Source organism: Sitophilus oryzae, unplaced genomic scaffold, assembly GCF_002938485.1.
Source record: "Sitophilus oryzae breed Bouriz unplaced genomic scaffold, Soryzae_2.0 scaffold_1396_pilon_pilon, whole genome shotgun sequence".
NCBI lineage: Eukaryota > Metazoa > Arthropoda > Insecta > Coleoptera > Curculionidae > Sitophilus > Sitophilus oryzae.
Genome location: NW_022146055.1, coordinates 2,357,655 through 2,370,208, shown reverse-complemented (window position 1 = coordinate 2,370,208; position 12,554 = coordinate 2,357,655). Strand labels below are relative to the sequence as shown.

General features: G+C 29.8%; 1 protein-coding gene across 2 annotated transcripts in view; it reads right to left on the bottom strand.

Annotated features, from left to right (window-relative positions):
* The window catches only part of LOC115875850 (neuroglobin-like), a 126,127-nt gene that overhangs the window by 23,695 nt on the left and 89,878 nt on the right, over positions 1-12,554 (bottom strand). For both annotated transcript variants that reach the window (XM_030891383.1, XM_030891384.1), the window contains one exon: positions 3,500-3,731. In XM_030891383.1, coding sequence (XP_030747243.1) covers positions 3,500-3,731 — 232 coding nt within the window. The remainder of the gene's footprint in view (positions 1-3,499; positions 3,732-12,554) is intronic.

The window sequence follows — 12,554 nt, the reverse complement described above, 5'->3', positions numbered from 1 at the left end:
CTAATAAAAAAATATATACAGGGTGTTCCGTTTAAAAAAAAAACAAAGAAAAATTATTTTATAAATTTTGGCGTAGAATTTTAAACATCCTGTATGATTTAAGATTACCATATTTCTAGCAAAGTTAAGTATAGACCATCTAAAATAAATACCTAATATTGCTTTGATTTCAGGACAGTTCTTGTATTTGTAATATTTTTTTTAATAAAGGTTGAAAAATATATATTATTTAATTTATTTATTAATATCACTGAAACTATCGAAATATATTTATATACATATCTTAGGATAATGTAAAGTAATCTGAAAGCAAGTGTAATTCCTTGTGTAAAAGCTAAAAATGCAATAATATACAGGGTGTACCATTTAAAAAAATCATCCCGATCCACTCACACTTTTTTGAGCCACCCTATAGAAGTTAAAATATTTTCTTGAAATACATCTTTATACATACTTCAGATTCACACTAAAACAAATTTGCCCAAGTTTTTTATTCTAGGAACTACAGATGACCGACGCACTATTGCCGGACCCTGCATAAACATACTTTCTTTGAACTGCTAATATAGAAAATAGATAAAAATTATCTATTCTGTGAGAATTCAACATCCAATAGCAATATCTCCCATATATGGGGATACTTTTTACACTGTACAGGCTGGGTCAAATTGGTCAATTGGTTGGACGCTTTTAAATGGAAACACCCTTTTCTATAGGAGATAGACGAAAACTAATATCGGTGTCTGGAGCTCAATTTTCATCAAAAACATGCTGGTGAAAACTGCACATCAATATCTGTTACCGTTTCGGAGTTACGGGGTGTTTTTCAATAATGTGCATTTTTAACAAATTGCTGTAACTTTTTTGCTATAAAAAATTTTGTATTTCTATCTAAACATTTCCAAAGCACCTTTTTACGTAGATTTTAATGGTTTAAGTATAATTTTTTAAAATTAATAATTTAAGAGTTATCAACAGAAAAATTGATTTTTTATTTGGAACACCCTCTATATTTTCAATTAACTGAAAAGATTTTAAAATTACCTTTCCGAAAATATAGCACACTTGATATTTTGTTATAATCCCCTTCGAAATACAGAATTTTTAAAAGTTCGCCACTTTTAACTAGTAGGGTTTGGACGCTTTATTGATGATATGCCCTTAATGGAACTCGAAAACATTTTTTTTTCAGCAAGACGACACATCGCCTCTGAACGCTGAAGTTATCAGCAAATTTTTGCAGCCACTTTCAAGAATAATTGAATAGCTAACCAAGATCCCAGCCGTTGGCCGTCGAGGCCGCCTGACTTAGTGCCCATGGATCTAATCCTATGGATATATTTGCGGAAGAATAAAGCTTCCTTATTCTTCCGTATAATCTAGACAAGAATTAGAAATACTTAGCAGTTATGTTGTAGTATTGGTATCTTTCACCCCCACTGAGTTAATGAATTCCGCGAGAAATGTTCAAAAACTGCCCTGTCTGTCCATAACAGAAGACGGTCGATATGTCGAACACCTGTAGCAAAATATCATGTCTTGATTTGCTACTTATTTTTATTGTTATTATATATAGTTTAAATGTGTTGATGTTGGTTAAATATATTGTTATAAAATTCTGCATCTCTAATAGCAAATATTATTTTCGTATTAATTGATGCTCACAGCTACAATTTTTTTGCATTACAGCCGGTGCCGTTCAAAGCCTACTTATTTAAAGCGGGCGAATTTTTATATACTCTATATCTCGAAGAGGAATCGAGCAAAATATCAATTGTGTTATATTTTTGGAAAGGTAATTTTAAATTCTTTTCAAGAAATTAAAAATATACAGGGTGTCCCATATAAAAATCAAATTTTCTGTTGATAATTCTTAAATTATTATTTTAAAAAATTTATACGTAAACCATTAAATTCTACGTAAAAAGGTGCTTTGGAAATGTTTTCATAGAAATAAAAAAATTTTCATAGCAAAAAAGTTACAGTGATTTGTTAAAAATGCATATTTTTGAAAAACACCCTGTAACTCCGTAACGGTAACAGATATCGATATATGGATTTCACCATTATGTTTTTGACAAAAATTGAGCTCCAGACACCGATATTAGTTTTTGTCTATCTCCTATAGAAAAGGGTGTTTCCATTTAAAAGCGTCGAATTTGGCCCACCCTGTACATACAGTTAGTAAACAATTTTTACAAAAAATTTAATGGGGGTAAGTATCATAAAAATATAGAAACGTAGGTTTTCACACTAAACAACATTATAAAGAAAGAATGATCATCGTTAAACCTATACTCAATATAAAAAGAATATAATACTGATACAAATTTTATATTTTGATAAAATCATCCCTTTTTAAGGTTACGCACTTCTGTTTATGGGACATTTACGAGAAGAAATTTGTACAATAAACTTTAATTTTCGCAAGAAGACGGACCTAAAAAAATAAGAATTGAAGACCGAATAGAAAAAACCTCTCTAAAAATAACCGTTGGAAAGTATACTGGGTGTCCCAGGCTGAGCGTGCATTAGAAGTTTGAAGAGAACCACAATATCTAGATCGGAGATTTTTTGCACATCATTGTTTTACAACGAGATCTATCGATTAAAAATATTTTCAATACGGCGGCACTTCCGGAAATACCGGAAACTGACAGCAACTTTGTTATTTTAAATGGGTGCCCCAATGTACGTAGTTCTTAAATAAGTTAAAAACAATGTATTTTAGGTATAGGAACATGCATAGTCAAAAAGTATCGAATTGAAAAGCCTTTTTCTTAGTGAAATAAAAAACGTGGGTTTCTATTTGAAAAAATGATTTATGATAATTTTTTAATCGCTCAATTCCATGACAGCTACGATCATTATTCTATGACATTCGAACAATTTAATTTTTGAAATAGATAGCCACATGTTTTCTCTTTATGTCACAGTGGCTGTGGTAATCACTAAATTTGACGTTTAGGCTAGACACATATTTTTAACAGGCAGTTTTTTTTGTCCAAAAATTTTAAATATTTTTTTTTTCTCAAAAACGGTTATGTTAGGTATAGAGTGTTTAATATTAAAATTCATAAAATTTTACAGAGAATTTAAGTATGTAATCAAAAATGGGGGCAACCATTTAAAATAAGAAAGTTGTTGTTTGTCAACTTTCGGTATTTCCAGACGTGCCGCCATACCGAAAATATTTTAATTCGATATATATCGTTGTAAAACAATGATGTGCAAAAAATCTCCGATCTAGATATTGTAGTTCTTTAGAAACTTCTAATGCACGCTCAGCCTGGGACACCCTGTATAATACAATGGAGTAGAATAATAATGTTCTTCCATGAAATAACATAGTATCACAAATTTGGAATGAAGGTTGTGGAACATAGTACTAAGATTATTAAGATAAATTTACTATTAGTAAATCTATGGATTGCAATATGTTCAAGTAAGACAATGTAACAAGTGTGTTTATTAACAAATAGTACTACTTACTACTTACCCAAAAGTACTCTGCCTTGAACCCAGGTATCTTTCTATGGCTCGCTCCAACTTGGTGCAAATACTCGAAAAAGGTATCTAGATCGTCCAGGCCCTTGATGCCCTCATCTAATGTGCTCATCACCGTGGTAGCGTGCTCAGCCAACTCTAGACTCGTTGCTTGGTCCTCCTTAGACTTCAGAGATCGGAATTTCTCAAACAGATCAAGCAGTTCACTATGCTCTTCGAATAATCTGAAAAATAAATCTTATTAGACGCTTTTTTATAGAAAATGACAATAAATCTACCAGTATACATCAAAACACTAATTATTTTAACATTGAGAACATTAAAAATATATTCTGATACAAAACTAAAGCATTCAGCTGACTTCATTCTAGTCACCCTGTATAGCTGAATATTAAATTAGTGCATCTATTTTTAAAGGGAGTATATTTGAATTCTAGGAACACTATTGTAGTGTAACAACCCAGGGTCGTTGAACAAAGTTGAAGAGGGAATATTTTGCCGAACTGTATAACAAACAATTTAAATACAGAAAACTAAAAAAGTTAAAAACATTATTTATTGAGATTTACTTCAGATGCGCTCAACAGAAGCAATATTTAGGAAATTTGAGGAGAATAGATTATGTAAATCAAACGCAAAACTTGTAAATAGCCCTATTTAATTTATTAAATGAAATGAAAGGAGTGCCATACTTTGCCTGGAATTCACAAGTAAAAGAGCACGACAGGGAAAATCTTGATTACTATTCCAAAGAATCCAACTATGCTGTTCTGAACTTTAATAAAAGAGAAATAATAATAAAATATAGAAACTGTCCTCATCCAAGGTTTGTAGTTTAATACATTCAAAACATGCCACATTTATTACATTCAAAAGTCAAAAGTTTTTGTTAGTTTAGCAGACCCCACTTTAGGGGCCTGCTTTAGTGCCAATAACTTTAGACTATGAGTTATTCTATTCATAGTTTTTGGTTGCTCATTTGTTTGCCAAGATATTCGCCCAGTCACGGTAGAAAAATATTAGTACACTCAACAATATCCTTATTGTCACAAGAACCAAAAACATCGGCACGAATGGACAGTAAATAATATAATAAAAAATTAAAAAATAGGAAAAGTTTTAGCCCAGAACATTATAACAGAAAAATGAAATATAATATGCTTTAGTTAACATTAATATAATAGTTAACGTTAATTATATAATTAACGTTAAATAATGAAGAAACATTTACTTTACCTTTAATAACACTCGATAATATCAGTGCCTCTTGAACGGTAGTCTAATAAGCTATTACCTAACACCTATCATCTCTACTTACTACTACATCTCTACTCTTGTTGTCTGATTTCCCCCCTCTAGTTTGCGAATAAATATTTTAAAAATCAATAAATATTTATGTATACAGAGTGTCTTCATGAATGTTTTAAATTTAAAAAATATGTTTATTTTTAAATATGTAGTTTCAAATAGGCGGGTCATCTCACTGAAATAACATCATTAATTTATTAACACATGAAGTTTTTCTCGCAAAAAAAAATTGAAAATTTTGTATTTTTGTAAACAAAATTTTCATTTTTCTTTAAAATACATAATATTAAACTAAATTTATATGCAAAACCACTTACATTGATAACTTTTTATATTTACAAGATTTTTCCAAATATTAAAGATTTTGCCGCACAGTTTTGGCTGCAACTGTACCACGGCTATGGCACAGTAAGGACTGAGACGATAGTTCCCTTGTGCTACGTTCTCGGCCGGCTAGGAGTAGTTTACTACTCCTCTTCCCCAGAAAGGTGGTAGGCGTGAGGGTTGTATAGCGTTATACCGCCTATACCCGGACGTCAGAGCCTCCTTGGTGTAAACAGGGTGCACCACGTGAAGGTGAGATTGACTTTTGGGTAAGCTATCTTAGTATCTTCAATACCCCTTACACTCCAAGTTAGAGAAATGGTAACGCTTGCGCAGAAAAAATATGAAGCAATATTTCTATCTGCGCATGCGCTGTAAAGGTCTAGGACGGTTTAGAATCGGTAATAAGAAAAATAAGAACTAAGCTATTGACTTTCCTTAACCTATAAACCAAGTTTCAGTTTTCAATATGCCGAGTTCATGATTTAACCAATGCTTATTGAAGATCATATTTTTACACATGTTTTATTTTTTATCTCAAAAACTATAAGAAATAGGCATAGCAAAATGCAATAGAAAAATTATGAGAAATGAAGGTAAAAATGGTACCTGGGTGTTTCACTTAAAATAATAAAGATCCTAACTATTTTTAATATAAAAGGGCCACATTGTAACGCTGAAAATAATTTAAAGAGATGGAGCAAGTGACTATATTAAAATCCAATTTTTTTAAAATACTATGGCCGTGAAACACACCGTATATACGATAACTAAGAGTATTATAACCATTTAAACCGTCGTAATGGTGTAAATTACAAAATAAAAAGAATGGCATTTCGACGTAACTTTTTTCCTTCCATCTGATTATATCTTGCTTTAAAGCTTTTTCTAGATCAACCTTTCACCTTTAAATCCTACTTTAATTGAAGTAGCATGTTTTGGTTATCAATAGATCACCTTTATCAGTCCTACTTTTTTTCCTGTCCCATTTCCTACAAAGTCGAGGAGCCCTTCTTCCTTTCCGTTCAATGCCTATCCTCTATCGATCCACCATTTTTAATTCTCAAGTATTCCTTTGTGAGATATGCGCCACGAACACTATTACGGAACGCTTATTTTATTTATTCGGTCATGTTATTGGGAAATATGTCGGAAAATTTATAAAGTTTTTTCACAATTTATCGTTATACGATTTACTTATTTTTATTTTATGTTTACTTTTTAAAAACTATTAATAATAGTTATTTTTTATACAAGACGATAAAATGGTATTTTATTGTCAATCGAAAAGATTAATGAATTAATTTCGGGAGACAATAATGCAATTTTATCGTCGGGTATAAAACTATTTTTTTTTCATATCGAGTTACGCTTTAAAAAATATTCAGAAATTATTATTTCAAGGAATTTATTACGAGTAGAAAAAATATTGTGCTGTGTTGGCGTTGGTTTCTATGTAATTTGACAAATAAATAAAACTGTCTCTTTAGTTGTCAGTTTTGAGTCAATATTTTTTAATTTTCTTTCGTGTTGATTGCTGATTGAATTGGAGCCAGAAATGGCTCAAAACGAAATAAGTAAATTACTAACTGATATTCAGGCTGAGGCGACAAACGCCATATCCAAACTACTTCTATTTAAATCCCGAATAACTTATGAAAAGGAATATAAAAATTTTCAAAAATGGAAGCAATTAAAAAACGTGCGAGAAGAAATAAAATGTTTACCCTATCCTCGCTGTTAAAGTATCATTTAATCTACCCTTGCGGTTAAAGTACTATTTTATCTACTATTTTTGATAGATATAAGGCAATTTTAACAGTTGGTATGGAAAAAATATATTAAGATAATGCTTGGATAATAATTAGTATTAATTTATAACAAAAATACAAACATTTATTTTAGGCTAGACACACATAGAAATAGAAAAAACCTCGGAAAAACATTTTTAGTCAAATCCGTTTTGATGCCCCAATGGAAATTAGATGGGCTTGCTTCTTTTCGAAACGTAATATTTTTATAGTAAACAAAAACGTTTTTAACTAAAACAGTTTTCCTCATTCTGTGTGCGTTCAGCCTAGCCTTACAGAACCCACACAAAAGGGAAATTCCAGTCCATATACCAGGAATGTACAACTTTCAGAAACACCTCATTGTAGTATTGAGAAATAAAAAGAGTTGGAAAAAAGAAATGTTTTGAGTAGAAAAATAAATACTCCAAACCAATTGGCACCCCAGCATCCTAGAAGCAGAAATCTACGCTATCGAGAGATGTGTACAATTTATCTTAAATAAAAGGAACTATCAGAAACAAAAAATAGCCATCTATCTGATCGCATCTATCTGAGTCGCAGCTCTAAAAGCTATTAACTCAATATCCATCAATTCAAAGTTGACCAAAGAATATCTAAACAAACTGAACAAGTTAGACAAAGAAAATAAAGTCCTCCAACTATGGGTGCCAGCCCAACAAGGAATAGAAGGTAATAAAAAAGCAAAAGACCTAGCTATAAGTTATTACTTAAGAAAGGGGGACACAATACTAAATAAGGTAGCAGTGATTAAATTCCACTTACATTGATCTGTTTAAACTCATCTTATACAAGCAAAATGTAAAAAACCTTTCTTGAATTTCAGTTTAATTTGACCACTGACTTGTTACAATATTTTTTTCAAGATTCAATGACACTTGTGTAGTTTCAGATCTTCATAACAGAATAAAATATGTTTAAATAAATAAACATCTATATTTACACCAGACATTTAGGAATTTCATAGATAGAAGTTAAATGACATAGGTATAAAATTCAAAGAAATGTACAAAAATGTATTTTTTATTAAATAAGAATATGCTAATCGGATCTAAACGAGTTGTGAAAAAACTAAAAACCCGTTTGTTTATTTATCGTTTGATTATACATTTTTTTTCAAAATTTAATATCATTGACGTAGTGTCAGTATCTTTATAAAACAGAAAAGAAGTGTTAAATATATATATATATATATAATAAATTTTATACCAAGAACATTTAGCAATACTATAAATAGAAGTTAAATGTTGTCATATAAAATATGAATACTCGTATATACACACACACAGGAAAAAAACGGACAATCGCCCAGCAAAGGTTCCGTATAAAGACTATACTTTTTATGATTTAATTACAAATGTATACTTTTCAGATTTTTCCCTATACTTGTAGTATAAGACAGTATTTCATGCCAAATTTCATAGTTCTAGGTCAACGGAAAATATCCTATAGATTTTAAATTTCCCTGAGAGTGTGAAAATATATACAGGTTGTTAATTTGTTTATTACTCGCGGCAAGAGCTTTATGGTTGAAATATGGCAACCTCGGCCCGCTCGTCGAGAGACAACGCGACGGGACGAGTCGGCAGCATAGCTTAGTACTCATTTGGAATGTAGGCAGTGTTGCCATTCTGTTCCCCAATAAATAGCCGTCCAATTACCAATCTGTATATACGTTTTTTTGCGACATAAACGTATATTTTTTGCGTAAATTTAAAAGTTTAATTTTTTCACTCATATATAAAATGTATAGTCTTTATACGGAACCTTTGGTGGGCGATTGTCCGTTTTTTTCCTGTGTATGTGTATATACGAATATTCATATTTTATATGACAACATTTAACTTCTATTTATAGTATTGCTAAATGTTCTTGGTATAAAATTTATTATATATATTTAACACTTCTTTTCTATTTTATAAAGATACTGACACTACGTCAATGATATTAAATTTACTCAGGTCTACTAAATTAAAACTATATACTCATATAGTTTTAATTTCGATACCTCGATACCTCTATGTGTTCCCGATATAAAGGGTCTTAACTATAACAGACATTTCTAAAAAGCATAATTAATTAACTTACTTCATCAGGAAGTTCTTTTTAGCAAAATTATAAACCTGTATTTTTATTTTCTTTCAAGTGATAGAAAAGATTATATTATTACTTTAGGCACTCATGCCATATAGATTTTATAGCAAAAATAGTATCAATTTAATAATATTCATAAAATGTGTTGGGCTGTAAAATTTTATATATACTTATTTTAAGAAAATAGTGCATATGAATCAACCTAAAATATGAGATACCATACAATAATATTAGAGATAATGCACATATTTGTCAAAGACAATTTCAGAAAAGCTCCGAATAAGGGAAAATGAAAAATATCATGAGGAAGTCATATTTCACTTTGCTCTTTGTCCTACATTCCGTAACATCTGGTTAAAACAATAATGTTCCGAAAAATATTTATTCTTATTAAAAATCACAACAAAAACACACCCCTTTTACGGCTATTATGTTTAATTAAAAATTACGAGAGTTAATTCTTCTACACCTTTCGATACTAGCATACATTATTACATATCTTACTTAATACCTGTAATAAAGAACATATAAAACCTTTGTTTTGAGTGTAATAAATTGTTTTTACTCGATTTTAAGTGTCACACCTCGTCAGAATAAACATGAATACACAAGCCAATCTCTATCCAATGTTTTTTTTTCAGGGTGTGCGTCTATTAAAATAATGTGGCTGGAATTAAGAAAACATTAAAAAAAACATTTTTCAAAATTAGTTTAGTTATGATTCTCATTTTCTTATTTATTTAGAAAGTTGATTTTTATTACATTTTTCGAGGTTTTAATTTATTTTGCAGATAATTTGAGAGAACTGGGACATACTTAAACTAAACTGTCAAACAAATACATTAAAATTCACTGTACATGGTAAGTATTATAGCAATAAGAAAAAAATTTTCCACAATTAGTTTAGATATTATTATCATTTTCTTTTTTAGTAAAAAGTAATTTTTTATTATATTTTTTCAGGTTTTAATTTATTTTGCAGATACTTGAGAACTGGGGCATATATTAGACAAAACTCATTCAAATAAAGTATAATACACTGTACAGGGTAAGTACGATATTGTATCGTTCATTTTTAGTTCACAATCGATTGGAAAAATCACTGTCTACAAACCAATGGTATTTATATATTTAGCGTCTATATTTAGTATTTACTTATATCTTTGAGAATCATACGGTATTTACAAGAATAATAAAAAATAAATATAAATTTATCAGAGAAAAACATTTTCCATTAATTGTTTTGTCCTTATATATTCTTTATTTTTACAAAGGAATCAAGGGTTTTTCAACAAAAATGCTATACCTATTCAATAATACAGAGATAAAGGTAAAATATAGAATGGAATACAATACGCTCTAAGAGTTAGGGCACATATGTGTTTGTTAAAAGAGGACCAAGTATACAATGAAAGAATAATACTCTTTGAATTCGTATTTTGTTCTGTTCCGTCGGACATTTTTAAGTGTGTTAGAAAAACAAAGTTTCCGAAAATACCTTCTATTTTATTATCTAGACAATTTTATCTAATAGCGTGATCGAATAAGACATGTAGTATAGTGTTGATTTAATCAAAAATAATCTGCAATCTCTAATTTTGAACTCCTTTGTTATATTGATGTAATATCACTGAAGCACAACAAATCTCTTTAAATGTGTAGAAAAATTAAAAACAAAACACCTTGACACATAAAAAAGAGTATATAAAAAGTGCTGAAGAAATTATTTATGTTAACAGAGGTTACTTGAGCTTCATTCAAAACCTCGCAATTATTGTAATAAATTAGTGGTTTCAATTACACTTTATACTTTTTAGTTTACGATCATTCACAATGTCTAAAAAACACAATTAAAATTAATAGAATTTCCTAGCAACAGCTTCATTCAGCTTTAAGATTCATTCAGAACCTCAAAATTAGTGGAATAAATCAATGGTTTCAATTAGCGTAGAAGTTTGTTCCTGTAATATCAATCTAAGCATTCACAACATGAAAATTAGTGGTAGACATTTTCAATGAGTAGAAAAAGACATCAAGCTTTTAACTTTTCCACTAATTATACTTCAAAATTTGCGAGGAATGTCATTTTGGCCCATAGATAAATGAAACAAGTTTAGATTGGAAAGTGCCCATAAGGACAATGCAAACACTATTTGGCTAGGTCGCGACCCAAAGCTTTTAAAATTTCGGAGCGGTTCGGCTTTTCCGGAATTATATCGCTAAATATTTTTTATTCAAATTTATTATTTTCTTTTAATTTTATAAATAAAATACGGTGTGTTGCATACAAGAAACTTTATTTTATATAAGGACATGTATGAAATACCTATGAAACATTGGAAACTGACGTTATGCCACGATCCACGATGGTTTTTGCAGTTCACAGTTCACACAGCGCAGCGTTTTAAATTTTTAATGCCACTTTTTCAGAATTATCACGGGTTTGAGTAAATGAAACTTAAATTAAACTCACAAGATAACAATAATTACTTTGAAAATGGACGCTTAAACACTTTTCGGAATTTTTAACGGAATAGATTTTGAAAGATTTTATAATTTTTGAAGATTCTGACTTTGACAAGAGAAAATTATTTCTGTTTTTGTTTGCGGTTGTTCTTAGCAACCGTTATAGCAGCGCCAGATTGCGTACCATAGACTAATTTCACGTACTAGAGATAGATTGGACACTGATATAAAAGAAATAAATCCGTCATTTAGAGCCACCTGGTGATCCGGAAGAAACTAATGGAGAGTTTTGGCATAACATAATTATAGCGTTCCGTTATTTATTAACGCCAACTAAAACGGTAACGTTATTCAAGCGCAAAATTCCTTCTTGTAAAATATAAAATAATAAATATGGACTTGTTTACTATATTCTGTTTTATTAGATCATTAGAAGTGTAACATATTCAAAACTAAAAATAAAATTATGAAATTAGCAACAACAATAGAGCAGCACATAGCGCCTATTTTTTTGATTTACAAATAAATTACAATATAGTAAAAATGTTATAGACTACTAATTAACTGTTACTAAAAATATAATATTATGTACTTAATTATTTATGATTAAACATTTTTCTTTTATTTCGTTCATAAATGTATTATAAATCTAAGATGTCTAAAATATCTTTAATAAAGAAAGTTTAGTATCTAACAAGAAAATGATGATCGACTGTAAATAACAAAATGCACAAACTAATAAAAACACAAACTATAAACACAAATCACCGAACTTTACGGAAAATCAAGAACATCTGAATTAATAATTATTTAAAAATGATTTAAAAATAATTTGACGGATCACCAACATTTTTTCAACTAGACCAAAACTAGACCATAGATGGTTGTAAATATAGAGGTTGTCATGTCATCTTCATATATAAATTAGAAACCTGTACTTTAATGTCTTTTGCGCCGTCTGGCGACGCGGAAGAATCTAGATTTGTAGTTCCATGAAATTACCATTGAGTGTTTAGGGCCTGTTGCGTACAATGGTTGCGACCC